The following is a 19,167-nucleotide window of genomic DNA, read 5'->3' as shown; positions in this document are numbered from 1 at the left end:
GTGCCCTGAAATAAATACATTTTTATTTATTTATTTATTTATTTTTTTGTGTGGCAGTGAAAACATTCTGCAAGCAAGATTTTTTTTTTTTACTTTAAAATATAGGCCTATATATATATATATATATATTACTGCAATGTAAATTAGGAATTCAAGTCCATTCCATATAAATCTTATATGTATAATGTATCTTAAAATATATATATATTTTTTAAACCGAGTCCAACCGTGGTCGTCCAGCTTTACCCTGTACTACATTACCCATGATGCCTCAGTGACAGCCCTGCGCATGTTGCGCCTACCCTATCGCAGATTCATATACAATGCAGCGAGGCTGACTCAAAGTGCACGAGCCAAAGAGGGTAATCCAGACGATTTGTATATCTGCTCAAATTCGTTGCCGCTCCTCAATGTTACCTCAGTTTATATTTGGCTTAAAGGAGACGCAACAAAGCGCACAAAATGGTTGCGCAGGAGGCCAGGACGAATAAGTAGGTTTACTATAGCTTTAAGAAGGCGAAAATAGTGTCTGCTTCTTTAAAATTATATCGGGTTATTGCTGAATAGATAATTAAGAAAACTTTTCAATTACAAATCAATAAATATATGTATTTAATTTGCGACGAACCCTACGCAATCACTGAAAATGCACCACTGTTGGATAAAGGCCGCTTGCGATCTAGACGTCTATTAGACAGATGTGGTCCGTTTTTACTGAAATATCCAGCAAACCTGCTTGACTGTAAGCGGAATCTGTGGAGGGTTGAAGTGTCTTTATGGTGATGGAACCGCCGGGAGACCGAACCGAGGATGTAAATAAAGGTGAAGCACCGGAGGAGGACAAGGCCTCAGAGCGGACCCCGACCACCAGTGTGACCGTTACGCCGCGGAGGGGGCTCAGAGAGCGGGGAGCGGGCCGTCCTAGGTCCGGCGTCTCCGCTTCAGTCACGGACGTTAACGGAGCAGCGTCGAGCCCGCAGAGCTCGGGACGGGTTTTGAGAGACAGGTCAACAAGGGCAGTACCGGCCTGGTTGAAGGACAGCAGAAGCGACGACGACGACTACGAAGCAGGAGAAGAAGGAGAACCCAATCCGGACACCGGCGCGTCCAAGCGGAGGAAAGTTTCCAACTCGAAGCGGAAAAAACATTCAGAAGCAGCGAGTTCTGCAGAAGCTGGAGGGGGGGTCGCAGGTGACAGCCTTCAAGGCACAGAGTAAGTTTTTTTTTTTTTTTTTTAATTGAGCAGCCCTGGTTAATAGACAACCACGTGTGTTTACATTGCAGTAAGTTAGTCCAGACTGTTATCTTGTGTGTTTGTGTCTGTGTGGTGAGTTCCTGTCAAAAAAAAAGCACGCCTTCAGCATGGCTCGTCCCCTTTCTGCAGCTCTGCATGGGGAGGGTGGAGTAACACTTACCTGGCTTTACAGTGATGGGCACATTTCCGTGAATTGTTGAAACTGAAATGCATTATTGCAGCATGTGTTGTTGCATGTAGAGAAAATGTCACATCTAAGTGTCTTTTTCCTTCCTTCTGCAGCTCAGAGGACCCAAAGAAACCTGCAACAGATGCACAAGGTAGTGTGCACTCTTCTGTGTCTATATCAACTATTTGAAGTTTTTAATTCTACACATCTATGAGTGTAATCAGTGTGCATTTCAAAGCTGACTTCATGGCACACAATATAATTGATGGCATGCGTCTGATCCCTCACTTCCAGCTCTTCCCACCAAACGCCAAACGCCAGCCCAGACTCGTGCCAAGCCCCCGTCTGGCAGAGCTGTCCGCGGCTCTGCCAAGCCCGTGTGTAAGACCGAACCTGGAATGGAGAATCCAGCTGGTGAGCGACCTGTTGACAATAAGTGACAATGGTTCAGCATGTGTGGGCCTATAGTTCACAAATTAAATGGTACAGCATGCAGCAGCACTAACACTCAGTGCGTACTGCTGCTCTTCAGGGATCCTACTAAATCTGTAGGAGAAAAAAAAACCCTGCAGAAGCATCTTATTCAGTTGATAGGGGATGTTATGGTAATGGATTTTCTGTGTAATGGGATCAGTGATGCCTCGTTAAAAATGTGTGTGGTCCCTTCCAACTAAATTAGATATCTCGTGCAGAGAGAACGCAGGAAACTACAGTAACATGCTATTGTGTTTCATGATTTCAAGCTTTCACATCATGCTTATGAATTATTGTTACATCTTAAATAAAATTGTATAGAGGCTCAGAGTGTTTTTGATGCTTTTCTCAAATTCATGATGTCTTCCTGTTTGTTGTGCAGCAGTCAAAGACGAGGTCAAGGACAAGAATGAAATGTAAGTACATTACTTTGCTTCTGGGTCTAACATGACATGAATATTCTAAGCGTTATGTGCTGGAGTTGTTTGCTTTCACAAAACGGCATCAAATTAGGCTAATGTACAAATTAACTTTACACATTCAGACATGCACAAAAACAAAAAGACACATACCCACCGCTTTTCCACCAGCTGGTTTGGATGTTACTCATTGCCACTGCTTGATAATGTGTGACTGAGTGACAACTTGGAAATGTGTTTGATGATGACTTATGCTGACGCAGTAAACAGAAAGAGAAGGAAAGTGAGGATGTTGCTGTACCAGTCTTGGATGATGAAGACCCTCCATTCCAGGACGACCTAAATGACCTGAGCTTCCAGCCGCAGAGTCAGAGGTACACTTTACCTCAAGCACGTACACTCAAAGCTGTGGAGACAATAGGGAATCCTGTTTTAAGTGACTTGTTGTTTTGCTTTCAGTGGTGCAGAGGAGGAGGAGTTGGGCCTCAGCACTGATGAAGATCTTCCTTTCAGAGATGACCTGAACGATCAGAGCTATGACCCGAGGGCTGAAAGGTGAGTGTGTGTCTGTGTCTGACACACCGAAAAACACACAAGCCTCATATTTTTAGTAAGCAACTAAATAATTGAACCATCCCTCCTCTCATTCAGGGATGTACCTAAAGCAAAGCGCAGACCTCCTCCGAGGCAGAAGGAGAAGAAAGAGAAGGAGAAAGCTCCTAAAAAAGAGAGAGAGGTTGCTGAGATCAAGGTTGAAGGTTCAGAGAACGTTGAGATAGTGGAAGAGGAAGTAAAGCTGGAAGAGGAAACAGTGGAGGACCCGGATGGACCAAGGAAGTAAGTACCGAACCAGTTCATGTGTATCAAGTTGTCAATAGATTTGACTTTTTGTCTTATGTTTGGATGTGAATATTAGGTTATCACATTGTATTTTTATTATGTAATAGAATAATAAAAAATATTAATGCAGATTAACAGACATATGCTCAGCTCTGAAAACAAGGTATTGATTTTTTTTTATTGAAATGTTTGATTTTGTAATAGCCTTTCCTCTTTCTGTGTCAGGAGAGGTCGGCGGAAAAAAGATGACAAAACCCCGCGGCTGCCAAAGAGAAGGTGAAGTGCTTTTTGTGTTTTTGGGCTTTTTGGAACTTTGGGATATCATTTAATGAACTGTCCATTCATCATTTCATCATTTCATTTGTGACTGACACAGTGAGCAAAATATTTGAATATATGTCCATGAGCTCCGTTTTGTTGATGTTAGCATGATGGTCATTTGGATGACGTTTGTTTCACTCACACAGGAAGAAGCCTCCAGTGCAGTATGTACGCTGTGAGATGGAGGGATGTGGGACGGTCCTGGCTCATCCTCGCTACTTACAGGTTAGTCTCAGAAAACACACTGCCCACCTTAGGGTTTTTTAGTAAACTGAACTTTATTGGCTACTCTAAACCTTTACACCATTTAAAGTGGCTGTGTAAAACAGAGTGATTGAACAGATTAAAATGAATACTGATGCCTCTGAGAGACCTACAAAAGGAAACGTGAATATCAGGAATAAGATCGATTATTTCTACATGGTTATTCACAACGACTCTCGGGGCCACGAGGTAGGTCAATTTACCTCACGCTGATGAAAGAGCCCCTTTCAAAAAAAGTTCACTGCAAAGATTCCCGATGACTTCTTTGTTCGACAGTTAACATAAAGCAGGATGATACATTAATCTACTTACTCATGTACAGGGCTAGATCTGAAAGGAAATAAGATGTACTGCGTCTTTTCCCGCAGAGGGTCTAATTGTGATTACTTTTTATCCTACACAGTGGCATTTGAATGTTGCTTATTTAAATTTTTGTTGGTAGACTCATTGGTTAAAAGTTGCATTATGAAAAGTGTTACATTCTCCCCCAGTTGCTGAATGACGGGGGGCTTGAGTCAGGAAACTAACAAAACACTGCACTTAGGGTACAAAGTAAGTGGGCCTTGGGTTACCTCAAGGTGGCAGAAGAACACAGCCCTCCAAAACCACACACTGATTCTATCAGTGATAGACAAACATAAAGTAGAGCTACAAACAAAAGAGAAGTGGGTTTATGGAAGGAGTCACAAATGGCTTGAAAAAAAAACCGTCAAAAAATACACACAACTGAGAGTTTCATTCAAAAACACAGAAAGCCAACTGATGGTGTTGACTCTCTGTAGACACAACCACCTGAGCAGGGAAACGTCCACCTCCCTATAGAGCCTCCCAGCCCAGCTGATTGTCATCGTGCAATCAGCTGAGAGAGAACATCACAGGTGCAGTCAGTAGCTCCTGACGAGCAAAGAAACCTGTGACCTTCCTAAAGAATATATCCATAACAGAAGGTGTTTGTTTGTTTCCTGTTGAAGCGTTTTTATCAATGTCTTAAGGTTAAATTAAAGCTGTGATGGAAATATGATGAATGAAAATATAAAAAGAAACCTAAACCTTTGTTTGAATTGAGAGCTGTCATAATCTACCTATCACATCGAACTGATATTGATTCACTGTTTGTGTCTGTCTCTCTTTTGTTCTGCACACCAGCACCATATAAAATACCAGCACTTGCTCAAGAAGAAGTATGTGTGTCCTCACCCCTCATGTGGAAGGCTCTTTCGCCTGCAGAAGCAGCTGCTTCGTCACGCAAAGCACCATACAGGTACACATACACATGATGCAGGATCTATTTCTGACTACTCATTGTTGTAGTTATTATGAAGTAATTTGTAAACACATCTATATTGAAGTATTTTGTGTTTTCAGACCAGAGGGACTACATCTGTGAGTTCTGCGCTCGTGCCTTCAAGAGCTCCCACAACCTGGCTGTGCACCGCATGATCCACACAGGAGAGAAACCCCTACAGTGAGTGTTCCTGTGTTCACTAGCTCACTTATTATACTCTCTTTGTTTGAATGTGTATTAATATCCTTAACGTTTCTTGGATTACTTCAAGCCATTTCCTGTCATTTTTCCCCGCAGGTGTGAGATCTGTGGCTTCACGTGTCGTCAGAAGGCGTCTCTAAACTGGCACATGAAGAAGCACGATGCTGATGCCACATATCAGTTTTCCTGCTCCATTTGTGGCAAGAAGTTTGAAAAGAAGGACTGTGTGGTGGCCCATAAGGCCAAGAGTCACCCAGAGGTGCTTATTGCTGAGGCGCTGGCAGCCAATGCTGGTGCCCTCATCACGACTCCCGCCTCCTTACTGGAGCTTTCAGGAAACCCCATGCAAGCAGAGGTCACCAGCCTGGATGTGGTCCAAGTAGGGCAGGACTGTGAGGGGGACCAGCTGAGCCAGGAAGGACAGGTCGGGCAGCAACTGGCTCAGGTGTCCCAGATGGGTCATATGACCCAACAAGTGAGTCACCAGGTGGTTTTACTGGGACAAGACCAGAGCCTCCATACAATGCAGGTGCCAGTGACGATTGCCCTGTCCCCTATCGACCCCCCTTCGCCGGCTGATAACCAGCAACAGACTCACCTCCAGCTACAGATGCCCGTCCAGTTCGTGCAGGCGGCTCAGCAGTCGCATCCCCAAATCCAACAGCTGACCCTCCATTCTGGCTCAGTGGTGACCCAGCACCAGCCCCAACTGCAGCCTCTTCAGTCCTATTCCTCTCAGCAGCAGAGCCACGGGCAGACTCAAATCCTTCAAATGACCTTCCAGCCTGTCAGCCAGTCTCAGACCCACATTCAGCAGATCCCCATTCTAGCCAGCTCGCAGCAGCTTCAGGCCCTCCACACAGCCGTCCAGAGCCCCACTCTCCTGTCCCAGTCCCCAGCCTCCACCAACAGGGGCAGCTTTCTTCTGGACAATCCGGTGCTCTCGTCTTCCTCCCAGTCAGTCGGCTCCCATCATCAGACAGAAGACGTGGAGGAGGACAGCGTGGTCTGGGAGCAGTCGGGTCAAGAGGAGGTGCTGTCAGACAGCAGTGAGGTGCACGTGCAGCAGGTGCTCTTGTAGAACAAGAATAGTGCACTAAAACAGTTTGGGGTAAATGTAGGATCACTAATATATGATATACTGTTCACTCATAGTCAGATTTGGTAGCTTTTTAGAATATCTGTATCAGGGAAAGATGTGTATGTCTCTGTATGTGTAAGTTGTTGCCTTTGTACATACTGTCCTGTAAACATAACTAGCCTTCTATGTGAGTGTATGTAATGATGCTGAGGTTATGTTGCAGAGCTGTTGCTGTTATGCAATAAAATAACATACCTCTTAGTTACATACTGCACATGAATGCCAAGTGTTTGGCATCAAGGTTCCTGATGATATCAGAATAAATTGACTATTTATATTATTAATTAACACACAAACACAAACAAGAAAGCTATGAACAGACCCACATATGTGTGGAGTAATTATTCTGTAAAATGAATAGGCAGCTATTTTTCTTCATTTGTCCAGCTCTCACTGTACAGCCTTTATTTGGTAAGGTTAAGGAAACAATAGAACAGCATACAACCTAAAGAGGCAAATAGAAACATTTATAGACCTAAAGAGGACAAAAAGAGTTCTCATTACCCTGTTAAAAAAAAAAAAAAAGTCTAAAAATATGCATATTTAACTTGTTTTAGATAGTGTCAGTACACCTGGTAAGTAACATCTGTGCAGATGTTAGGGAAGCTTCGCTGGTTCAGTTTGAAGGAGGAATAATCCATACATGTTCTACTCACAAAAAGTCGTCGGTTATTATAGGATGCCAAAAGGTGACCTAGGACACGTTTTAATCACTTATGAGCCTATAAAAATAACAGCAAGAAAAAGTCACTGAGTTAGCACAAGAGTTGTTTTCTATAATCTATGACTCATAATGTAATTTAATTAGCAAAGCTGTGTAGAAACCATAGAACACGAGCTAATACTGAAATCTGCACCTCTATGATATAATGATCTAGGATGTGTGGTAGGATAAACACAAAACATGTTTGTTTATATGATGTCAATAAACGTCATAACATTTGCATGTATTCACTGACTTCTTTAGAACTCTGTGTTGGGGGGGGAAAAAAACAACTTACTGAAAATATATATGTTTTTATGTTTTTAATTTCAAGTGGGGATGCTATAATTTTTGACTTTTAAGCGATCAGTAGTCTTCCAGTAGTCCCAAACTCTTCAAACCAAATGGCCCTTAACATGTGCGAGAGTGTAAATGTGGAGAAGAGAAACTGCCAGATGTACAGTATGTGTAAGCCTGAGTCATTATTGATCACACAATGTGCTGTGGAAACCTTCATACACGTCATCTCAACACTATTGCTTTGTGACAGAAACGTGTAACGGCTTATAAAGAATCCCATCAGGACATATTGAGTCGCTCTCTGTCCCGAATCATGGCGTACTGCTTCATGGCTCGTTTGGGGGGAATCATGGTGTTACTCAGTCCAATCTTCCTCCTCTTCCCTTGTTGCCCCCCTGACTCTTCCTCTTTCGTTTCTAGCTGGAGGGTCTGGGATGCGGAACCACCGTCTTTTGCCTCAACCGAATCGGACGCTGGCGTTTGTTCGTTCGCAGGGGGGAGGCAGTCGGTAGGAGTGACTGTGGTCTGTAGGTCGCTGTCATGAGCGTACTTGCATTTGATGCCAAACCTGCACCTCCCATCTTTCCTGTAGGAGACGCACACCCTTTTGCCTCCTATCTGGGAGGGTTTGGCCTGCATTGTGAGGGGGACGTGTTTCTGCAAGGCGCTGAGCTTCTGTTCCGCTTGGGCCTTGAAAGGATTGGCAAACACGCTGCTGTCGGAGCAGGAATTTAGGGAAGGATGAGGCAATTTGTAGGAGGTGAGCAAACCCAGAGAAGAAGGAGGAGGAAGACTTGGCTGGTGGTGGGCTGCGGAAAGAGCTGCTGCTGTTGTTCGAGGATGACGTGGTGGTGGTGGTGATGATGAAGATGAAGGCTGGAGGTCTTCTTCCTGTTCTGGTTCACTGCCTGACTCACTGGAAGATGAACCAGGCTCCAACAAGTTGCGGGTCCTTTTGACAGCTGATTTCTCATCACGCATCTCCTTGACACGACTTGAAGGAGGAGGAAGAGCAGAGACAGAAGTTACAATCACTATCGTATAGTCAAAAATATAGGCCTATGTTTTTGTTTTTTTTAAATGAGCACGTACCAAACTGCGTCGTTGTTTGCATTATCCACTTCTCCATCGCTGTCAGACTCCGAGGACACCCCATAGCCAACCAGAGAGTTCATGTTTGCTATCTTATTCAAGGTAAAGCCTATGGGTAAAGCTTGTTTCGCTAAGTAGCTGGCTGCTCAGCTAGATATCAAAGTCAAAACTCGCAAATACTGCATCCGACTAGTATTACAGTGTTATATTTAATTGGTGAATTCAAGCGGATATCACAGCGGGAATATATTCAATCATTCCAGTTTCTTCTTTTTATTTTATAAAAGAAACATCTAGGTTTCATAGTAGCTGAGCAGCTTCTGGTCTTTGGTCTTAATATTTACAGTCTCGTTTCTGTCATTCAGCGACTGTTCATGTCCCCGCTGCCTGCACTGACACCTACAGCACAGGCGTGGTATTGCACTTTAAAAAAAACATTACAAAAAAACCCCAAACATTTATTCATGAACCTGTTAGACCAGGGGTCTCCAACCTTTTTTTTTATTACTTGCTACTTGCATCAAATCCCTTGCATTTATTTACATAGCTCAGCTGAATTAAGCTACTGTTTGCACATGTGTGAAATTGCAATAAGCCAATGCTTATCAATAATCTTAAATTCACATCAATGTCCAAGAAAACATTAGTACTACTTGTTTTTATGGGCCAAATATATGAATAGTGGGAAGAGGTGCATTTACCGTCGTCAGATTTTTATTTTTAAAACAGTCGGTCAACCTATAGGCGAGCTACTGAGAACCTACCTGTTGGAGACCCCTGCTGTAGACTTCTGAGCACTTTTTCACTTATGTACTCTAATATTTATATAATGTGTAATATATTTTTATATTTAGCTCTGTTAGTCTTTTTGGTTATATTATGTTTATATTTAAAGTTATACTTTTTGTACATTGAGACCATAGTTACTGAAGAAAAAACTTGTGTGTGTAAGCATACATGGCCAATAAAGCTGATTCTGATATTTTGTAAGTTTATAGTTTTGCAATAAAAGTTAGAAGGTTGAATTGAGCTAAAGGTCTATTTTTTTTATTAATCATACAACATATTATATAATAAACAAAAGATTGTATAAATAATTCTAAACTAAGATTTTGTATATGTGGAATAAGTAAAGACAATTTTAGAATATTGAAGCCCAAAATTGACATCTCACAAGAAAAGATTAGTTATTATATTATTAGTTGTAAAATATATAATAATCAATGTGTGTATGTTTATTTTATTTTTTAATGTTCTGTATCAGTGCTGTAACCTGTGCAATTCATTTCCTCTGTAAATTATAAATTATTTTAAACAAGCCTTATAAATAGAATTATAATTCTGAGTTTGTTGACTTGTCAAACACAGGTGTTCCAACAGTTACAGCAGCTGCTCTCCTTCTCTGCCAGTGACAGCGCTCTGGAAGCATGCACGCAGGCTTTACTGGCAGTCTAGTGTAACAAACTTATCATTACTGTCTTTGGTGACACCTGTTGCTCTCCTGTTATGAAACGATGTCTATTATATGATCATCATTTCATATTTATTTTTCAAAGCCATTGCAGTCATCATACAGCCTATAGTCGCTGTATTGTCTTCATACTCTGAGAGTGAGATTCATAAAGAAAATACAACATTTAAGTCATTACTGTTGTCATGGGTCCGTCTAAAGTATGGCATGGTACAGTCTGGTTTTCCTGAATGGAGAAGAAAACTCAAATATAAAAATTAAAGGAGGATTGGTGGTTTTAATATTACTTCTTAGTTTTGAATTTAGTCCTTGAATGCCCCCTTGCAATGTTAATTGGACAAAAGTTCAGCTGAGTACAACATAACTGTTTTAATAGCCTTCTTGTTATTCTGCTTCTGGGTAATCTGAATACCATTAATTAACATCACAGGTTAATTAACATTACAGCCAATGGTCTTTGTCCCCATTGATCAAGTTGGAACCTTGGAAACACAAATGCTACCAAAACCGCACAAGACTGTTTTTGGCCAAGAAAATTAATGATTTCAATTAAGAACAGAAAAAAAATCTCCTCCTGTTGCTTATCAGTGGCTACACAATGTCTTCACTGTCAATGCTCTCCTGTTAAATACTTTTCAGTGGAAAACATGGACACATCTGAAGCTGACAGACTTAGGCCTGAACATAAAAGTTCTCAATACTGTCAAAAAGATTTACATTACTTAAGAATGTGTCCTTCAAGGCACTTGACTAAAATATTTAGACTGCTCATATGCTCTCTAACTCTGGCTTCTAGCATGTCCAAAAACAAAAAAACAGACAACAACTCGTCCACAGACATAAAAAGAGGACACCGTTCACACAGGTTTGGAAGCTTGAATCATCAAGATATTTCTGTCTCTTTCATCCTGAACATTAAAAATGGTTAGCTTTAATCTTGCCTTATTGTCAAGCATTTCAATGTATTGGTGTTTTCATTAGTAGATTGTTGCTTTAAGAATAAAACATATAAACCAACATATTTATTTTAATATGCTACGTTAATAGATGCTTTAAGACCCTATTTAACATGAATAAACATTAAGATCAAATAGGCTAATGTTTTATTAACCACCAAATGGATGTACATATATTAATTGATATATCATATTTGTCATGAATTACATTCTTGTGATTTTTTAAATGGAGTCTGACATGTGAATGTTCACCTGTAGGGGGAAGAGTTACCGTGACAATGTCACCTATAAGGGTCCCTATAGAGACTGATACACTGTACACCTTAGCAGGGAGAGTCCGTCTGAGAATGAAGAGGCTGAGAAATGCAAAATTAAAATGAAATTGCACTTACAAAATCTAAACTGTGGTGCAGTGTTTTTGTTATGGAACTAAACCACTTGGAGCTTACATCTGAGGCATTGGGAGAGGTACAAGGGGACAATGATGGGGTAAATCTTTGACACATTTATCTTAAGCTTTGTCCCTTTAGGCACATGAGATTCAAATTACTCTTTAAAAACAAAACATGCGCAAGCCTTGTTAGATAATTTAACTATTAGGGTCTTCATTTGATTGCTTCGCTTAACATTCTTAAAAGTCACCAAAGGAAAATGAAGGTTTTGAACTTTGAAAATAAAAAAAGTTCCCATTCTGCGATGTTATTCTTGGTGTTAGATTATTTATTATGACATAATGAATGCTAGTTGGAGGGCCCCCCTGTGAATTTTTGCCCAGGGCCCTAACAGGATCTAATCGGCACTGATCCTATCAGAGACATGCTGCTTTCTCTGTGATCGTTTACATTTAAGGCTGTTCTAAGTTGCCTACCGGTAGGCAGGTTGAAACAGAACAGCAACAACCTTCATAAAATTAGACCACCTTCGGTCCTGTCACTAACAAGTAACTCCGATAAGATCGGCTGAAGTCAGTTCAGCTTCTTGCTCTCTTCCCTCCTCCCGTCCGCGTCTCTCTCCGCCCCCGCGTGTCCCGTTAAATTCCTCCCGCCTGGCATCAGGTTCCCGGGAGAAAGGGCGGAGAATTGGCTTCAAACTGTGTAACACAATCAGCAACAGTGAGCGAAGGAACTCGTTTTACCGAAACCTTATCTAAGTGTAGTGTTCCGCTCTAATTAAAAGTGCGTTGTCTCGGTACAGGACAGCGGAAGAAAAAGGTAAACCGTGAGCTGTCGAGTTGTCGGGATGTGGGAGGCGTTCAGGGGTGTATATTAGGAGGGGGGTGAGGGGGGGGGCCCCGGCTTTTTCTCTCTAGCTGCGTGTGAGTTTTGTGACTTCCCGATAGAGTCAGCAGATGGTCCAATGGCAGACAGGCGGACCAGAGGCATGACCGGCTCAGGCCTGAGCAGGACAAGCACCACCACGGACCGGGCCGTAGCTATAGCCGAGCAGCTGCACCACGAGTGCTCCATCTTACTGGAACTTTATGTGAGTATGGAGAAAGTTTGCAACTGGTTTACATTCCTACCTACCTGAAGCATGGATCCCAGTGTGAGACTGGCAGAGCAGGAACTGAGAGGAGAAAAAAACCCAAAACATTTTGTGTGTGGGTGAAGGAGAGTGAAAACTGGGACAAGGTTAAATGGAAAATTAATAGATTTTCCATTTGAGTGTATGTGTGTGACTCTGTGTGTGTATCATTTCTGTAAATGTGTGTGCTCATGTCTACGTTTAAATTTTTATTTTATTTTTATTAATACATGGACAAAGTGTGTTTGCGTGTGTTTGTGAGACAGAACAAAAAGAAGGATGAAAAGGACGTGTGCAAAAAGAAGATAAGCGCATGGATGTGTGTGTGTGTGTGTGTGTGTGTGTGTGTGTGTGTGTGTGTGTGTGTGTGTGTGTGGGTGTGTGTGTGTGTGTGTGACAGAGAAGGAAATTATGTCTAGAACAGCAGGGGGTAAGAATGCAGAGTGGAGGGGGTGAACTTCGTTGGAATGACAGAGGTGGGCGTTTATTCTGGCACAAACTCATCAATGCCTGGGCACGAAGCCTTCATCTCTTTCCCACAAGCCTGCGTCTCTTTTGCCTATAGGTGTGTGAGCTGCAGTTTATTAAAACTTCTTGGTTTCCTGCCAGCTCACTGTCTCATCCCTCCTTTTATGTACCTCACTGGGAGCGAGGGAGCGGCCTGGCAAGATAACTTCATCCACCTCACTCCGAGGATTTGACCTTTCTCTGTGAATCCTCTCTGTGTCTTTTCAGATTTCCTCTGCATGAACACTTCTCCCTGACTTTTGCTGGGCTTGGGTTTTATTTTGGAAAAATCTTTTGTAGCCCACTAAAGCTACGGCAACAGAAACTGTACATTCCAGTGAACACACCATGAATTATTGGATAGGTTTTTTTTCTTAGCATGCTCCCTTTTGTTTTCCCTCCTTAGATGTGTCCCTGATGTTGGATTTAGTTTAGTTTTTGAACATGGGTCTGAAATAATCCAATGCAGAGCAAGTATTTTTCAGGCAGAGTTTTAAGTTTTCCAGACAAGTTGTCACTCGACTACAGGAAATAAAGCATTTGCAACATTAATTTGGTACCTCCAAAATCATTTTCAAGACCTTACTTATTGTTATGTTACAAAAAGCAGGTAAAAGACCTTACTCATTGTTATGTTACAAAGATCCGGCCTATCCATCATGAGCACTTTAGCAAAGCAGCAAAAGTTACAGTGGTAAGAAAAAAACTGCCTTATTAAAAGGCAGAAATCTTCGGCCGGATCCCCGGCTCATGACGAAACAGCCTTCACAGGCCTAGACTGCGCCGGGCTTGGAAGGGGATAGGGGGAGAGATGGGATAAAATGCAGGAAGAGGGATAGGGAGCAAGGGGGTGCAAGGAGGCAAGCCGTCCATCAACAATCCGGTGGGGAGGGGGGGGTTGATACATGCAGTAATATGATGTACTGTATATGCAGAGAGAGAGAGAGCGAGAGAGAGACATGGAGAGAGAGAGAGAGACATGGAGAGAGAGAGGAGCTCTAGGTGCCAGTTCCTCCGGTAGTCTATAGCAGCATAACTAGGAGCTGGTCTACACCTGAGACAAAGGTGCATGAGAATATTGCTTCAGGCTACAGAATTCCTTCCTGCCATAACAAAAACTGCTTGAATCATGTTTCCTCTGCAGCTTGTGCAATAACCATCCACGCCCTCGCTGACTCTCGCAGCTTACAGGTCACATTCGGCCACTCTGTCGCACTGCTACCTTCCACACACAGGGTTCAACATTAACGCCTCGGTATAATATCACAAGGAGGCCTCTGGGATTCACAAGTCACACAAGTAAAGCTTTATGGCTACAGTCCAGCCTGGGAAGGGATCCCTGATCTCAGCTGCCAGATCACGTCTTAACAAAATGGTTCTTAGATAAACAGAGGTGATGTCATTACCATGCTGTGTTTATCAAAGATACACAGCGTTGATTATGTGTTTTTACATTACAAATATTAAACGTTTGGTGAATTGATGTTGTCACCTTTTGCTGGGGGTTGAGAAGATTCATACCATTCTCAGGCCCGTGTGATAAAAAATAAGGCCTCTGCCAGCAGGCAGCTAGCTTAATTTAGCTAAGTTGAGCATAAATACTTGTAACACCTAGCCGAGCAAACTCCTCCTACCAGCATCTCAAAAACTCCCAATTTCTCCCAGATTCATAAAAATAATAATTCATAGTTGGCAAGACCAGACGTGACCCCTGTTTTCAGTCTTGATGCTAAGCTAAGCTAATCACCTGCAGGCTGAAGCTTAATATTTATCATACTGATGTGCTAGCATGGCCAATCTTCTCGTCTAACTCTCTACAAGAATATAGTTCAGATGCTGTTTCAACTTTCAAAGCATACTGTGTTGAGCAGTATTGTTTGTGTGTGTTGCACGTTCTAAAGTTCTCTTTTTCACCTTCTTTCTGTGGTTCTCGAGTGTCATTTGAAGCTGCTCATCTTAACCTTTTACTTGTTGACTTAATAAATCCTTACCGGAATCAGGCTGAGGGAAAATTCCTCCATTGTCTCTGTTTGTTATATTTTATTCTTTGAGGCAATGTGAATGAGCCTGAACAAATTCCTTTCGGATTAGGATAAATCCCTGTTGCCTCAGAGAGATTCAATATCTTGCCAAGTTGTGGTCAAAAGTGACATCAGTGTGGTTAGTAATTGAAAGAATGCAAGGTTTAATCTTCCACCCATGCACTTCACTCTACAACTTCTGTATTTGCACCCCCCCCCCCTTTTTTTTCTTCTCTTTTTTTTATCTCAGAGGAAGAGGGAAAGTTTCGTTGCAGATGTTTCTGCGTCCGACGGTCGTCTTGTGTCCGTCCCTCTTCCGTCCTCCCAGCTGGACACCAGGGACAAGCTCTGGTGTCTCCACTCAGCTCTGCTGCAGTGCCGCAGCTTGATGGAGAGAGCCTTCGCCAAAGAGAAAGAAGAGCTTGACGACGGGAGGAAGTCTGAGTACGAGACTCAGAGGAAGATGGTGAAAGACAGATTGTCTTTTCTCATAATCAGCATTGGAGAACTTCTCAAGGCGGTGGATGGCACGGCGGGCATGACTCCCAGTGGGGAGGGGTTAGAGGTAGGTGCTGATGTTAACAGGTGTTATGATCTGGGGCATATCCAGACTCTTTTGATTGGGCGTAGTGATGTATATAGGGTGGCATAAAGTATGTGTGTGCCCCAACATGCACATATCCAAATAGTATTTTTTTACCATCAACGTCTCCATTAATCATTTCTAATCTAAAGCTCCTTGGAGGAGTTTTAGGCTGGTTTTGAAATTAGCCCTCTGTTCCAAGCCCCTCAATATGTAAGTACTATGGAGGTGTGATTGGGGGATGAAGTGATCTTTGCTGCCTTCAGAGGTAGTAACAGAGGCGTTACTGTCGTAGCACTTTACCATGGAACTTGATATATTACAATTCAATTATTATTACTCTGCATGAGCAGAGGTGCTGCTAGTTCAACAGGCAAGGCATGCAACTGTTTGGGGCCCCAGACCAATAGGGGGGCCCCTGAGGGCTCACAAACTTTAAACCACAGCAGCAGCTCAAAAATTGCAAATTTGGCTACAACAGTAGGAAACCTCCCTACCCCCATCTGATAGCACTCACTGTCATTGCCCTGCTAAGAGTTGCAGCGTTATTGATGTGAAACCGAAGTTTGTCAATGAAAGTAATCAAAGGAAAATTAAGAGGAATTATCCGTCTATAGGGGAAAAAAAAGAAAGAGGAAGAGGAGTAAGTGTCGGAGCACTGGCAGACAGGATGGTGATGAACGCCAGTTAAAGGGCCCCCCAAATTCATTTTTGCCAAAGGCCCCAACAGACTCTCGAATCGCCACTGTGCATCAGAGATGATCTAAATTATTCTCCATCACTTTAACTAAAACTTCAAATGAACATTAAAACAATAGACATGGTTTTCTCAGGCCACCTATAAGATTAGGTAATAATCTTATAATAGGTATATCAGAACAATAGGAAAACAATAACATTGGATCAATAAAGTGAATCTTAGTTATTAGAATAATACTTCAAATACTATATTTTTAATACTAAGAATACACCTTAGTCATTACTGCAAGTCTACTCAAAGTTCTGCTTGGTGACAGAAGACAGGGGTGAGGGTGGGACACTGGGACACAGATGCACCCAGGGGTGCCTTAAAGTTATCCCAGAAGGATAACTACAAAAATTGCAAGTGATAGATTGGAGGGGGGAGGGAAGCAAAGAAATTGTAAAGAGCTAAAACAAGCTCCCTAAACTAAATAATGCATGGAAAGTGATGAACTAAACCAATGCTGGCGAGTAGCTGACTCAAACTAAATAGTCCAGGAGACCCAGAAGACACAAAAGCAAAGGCTGCAGGGACGATTTAACAGTGAACACAACAGGCTGGAGTAGAAACAAAACTACCCAGCATGCACCCCAAGTTATACTTTAAGAGACTGGCAGTGGAAAACAAACACACAGAAAGTTCTTTGTGTTTATATATACAAAGCTATATATAGTTTATATATACAAACCTCTCACTAACTCTGAAGTAGTGCGAGGTACATAAAAAAATTATCATGTGATTTTTGTGTGGAAAAATCATGATCACAATTTTATCATGTTTTTTTTTTTCATACTGACCTTAAAGTTCACTGTTAACAAAAATAAAACTTATTTTTGGACCAATAATGGATTGGCTTCTAAGGGTGGCCACTCCTTGGAAAAACCCTTGTGTATGTTGACAGTGAATGTGCTGGTCAGAAATTAATTTTATGATAACTTATCTTTTTTTTATTTTTTTTATTTTTACAGTTAGACGGACCAACAGGTCTGTTTGAGCTGAAGCTTTGGGTGTACCGGATCTATAAAGAAGTGGACTACTGGACCAAGACTGCCATCACCACTTTGCAAGCCCTGCCTGCCATTACAGCCAAGGAGCGAGTGAGGACCAGGCTAGTCAGGAGCACGAGGAGTGTGAGACGATGAGATCAGGACATGGGGAAGTGTGTGTGAGTGAGTGAGGTGGAGTAGTGAGAGAAGAGAGCCGTTAAGGAGCAAAAGAGGTGAGTGAAGGGGGTGAAAGGAAAGAGATGGAGCCACGTGCTTAAAGAGGGGCCACAGTGAGAAACTGACATGTACTGCACTGACAAGGTGAAAGAGAGAATCCCTCATAAACAGAGGCCTTAGACATGGAGGGAACAAGAGACACAACTCGTATCTATCACACCTTTATGCAACATTTGTTTTTTGTATGACAGGTTCTAATACGACTTTTTATTTATTGATCTAACTTGTTACTTGTTCAAATGCAGAATTTCTTTCTTTATTTCTCTCACGTTCTTTTATTGAGTACACAGAATGATTAATACATATTTTTAACATGCTGATGACACAGTCACATTCATTGTTTCCCCTCATGCATACTCAAGTTTGATAGAGCTGAAGTTCTAATTTTAAGATATACTGACGGGATCCTCTGCAGCTGACGGGATATAGTCAGCAAGGGGCACATTCTGATGAAAATTAGGACATTTAAATTCATGCCACATCACCAGAATGTAACTCTGAGTATGTGTGGTTATGAATCCTACAGCTTTAAATCATTCCACATAGATTATCATCTAGGGATGTGAAGTGTATGAAGAGAGAAAATGTGTGCAACAGCACCCTCTGGTGTTAACATGGAGCTACTACACGAATGTATTCCTTCTTTCTTGCTTGATTTTTCTAAGTAATGTTCAATTACTCTTCATTGTTGTTGTTTTGTTATGTTTAAGATTTTTATTTGCAATGAATGATGAGAGTCCTCATCAGAGTGAAGCACTTCCAAAGTCCAAACTTAAATGCGTACAAACGTGCATGTGTGCAAGCAGAGAGGGGATGTAAAAACTGTACAATGTAAAAAGACATTTAAACTTGAGGGATAAACGATCTGAGTCTTTTTCTTTTCATATTTGATGCATATTTTAACCGTTTGAAATAACAGTTCTACATTTGATCTTAAATTCATATTGTACAATGGATATGTTTCAGCTGTCACTGTTCATGACAAAGTCTCTGAAGATTTAAAACAAAGTTATCCCTTGGCTAAACTAAGAAGCCAGATGAGAGGGACACAAACGTTTTTCAAGCACAAATCTTATTTAGACTGAATTCAGTCTAATGAAAGTAAAGACAGACTGTTATTTATCCAATGGTCAGTTGCAGCTTGAAGCTTTAATCAAAATTGTGTTAATGTGTTTATTTGTAGAAGATTCATTCAAGGAGCAATATGTAACTCTGACATGTAGCGTTTATAATATCTACTGCGAGAGCTGTCTCCCCCCGCCCCCTCCTCCTCCGAGTCGATGTGCATGCAGGTTGACATGTCGCGGACACTGAAGCTTCAGTGTTTAGCCAGTTCTCTATCAGTCTTGAAACCTTTCTGCGTTCTTCTAACCTCTATCCATTTTTCAAAAGCATCTCCAATATTTATCCTAGTTTTACCACATTTCTGTTCGTGCAGCTTGTTAGAGAAATCTGCAGGATTTTTTTTAATTTTTTTTTTTAAGATTTATTTTTGGGCTTTTTTTGGGGCCTTTATTGGACAGATAGGGCTGTGGATAGAGCTGGAAATCAGGGAGAGAGAGAGAGAGTTGGGAATGACATGCGGGAAAGGAGCCACAGGTTGGATTTGAACCTGGGCCACCCGCTTGAAGTACTACAGCCTCCATACATGGGGATAACCAACGCGCCACCAGCGC

The 19,167-nt window shown here is 41.8% G+C and overlaps 3 protein-coding genes across 3 annotated transcripts in view; 2 read left to right on the top strand and 1 right to left on the bottom strand.

Annotated features, from left to right (window-relative positions):
- The first annotated feature begins 344 nt into the window (after window positions 1–344).
- Window positions 345–7,312, top strand: zfp91 (ZFP91 zinc finger protein, atypical E3 ubiquitin ligase). Its single transcript, XM_061059942.1, has 12 exons — window positions 345–1,213; window positions 1,538–1,575; window positions 1,719–1,838; window positions 2,281–2,314; window positions 2,581–2,691; window positions 2,777–2,872; window positions 2,969–3,154; window positions 3,383–3,433; window positions 3,625–3,703; window positions 4,889–5,003; window positions 5,108–5,207; window positions 5,325–7,312. Exons 1-12 carry the CDS (start codon window positions 777–779, stop codon window positions 6,307–6,309), a joined length of 2,352 nt encoding a protein of 783 aa, XP_060915925.1. The 5' UTR covers window positions 345–776; the 3' UTR covers window positions 6,310–7,312.
- On the bottom strand, window positions 6,884–8,819 carry si:ch211-113e8.11 (uncharacterized). Its single transcript, XM_061059952.1, has 2 exons — window positions 8,465–8,819; window positions 6,884–8,366 (listed from the first exon to the last, which is right to left on the bottom strand). Exons 1-2 carry the CDS (start codon window positions 8,545–8,547, stop codon window positions 7,652–7,654), a joined length of 798 nt encoding a protein of 265 aa, XP_060915935.1. The 5' UTR covers window positions 8,548–8,819; the 3' UTR covers window positions 6,884–7,651.
- A 3,044-nt stretch (window positions 8,820–11,863) lies between these two features.
- LOC132991239 (uncharacterized) overlaps window positions 11,864–19,167 on the top strand; it is a 7,409-nt gene continuing 105 nt past the window's right edge. Inside the window, exons 1-3 of the mRNA XM_061059923.1 lie at window positions 11,864–12,373; window positions 15,194–15,508; window positions 17,237–19,167. The exon at window positions 17,237–19,167 is cut by the window's right edge and continues 105 nt beyond it. Of these exons, the coding sequence (XP_060915906.1) occupies window positions 12,248–12,373; window positions 15,194–15,508; window positions 17,237–17,410 (615 nt within the window). The 5' untranslated portion in view covers window positions 11,864–12,247 and the 3' untranslated portion in view covers window positions 17,411–19,167. The remainder of the gene's footprint in view (window positions 12,374–15,193; window positions 15,509–17,236) is intronic.

This window comes from Labrus mixtus, chromosome 2, assembly GCF_963584025.1.
Source record: "Labrus mixtus chromosome 2, fLabMix1.1, whole genome shotgun sequence".
NCBI classification, from domain to species: domain Eukaryota; kingdom Metazoa; phylum Chordata; class Actinopteri; order Labriformes; family Labridae; genus Labrus; species Labrus mixtus.
The sequence above is the reverse complement of the archived record's forward strand: the minus strand, read 5'-3'. Positions and strand labels throughout refer to the sequence as shown.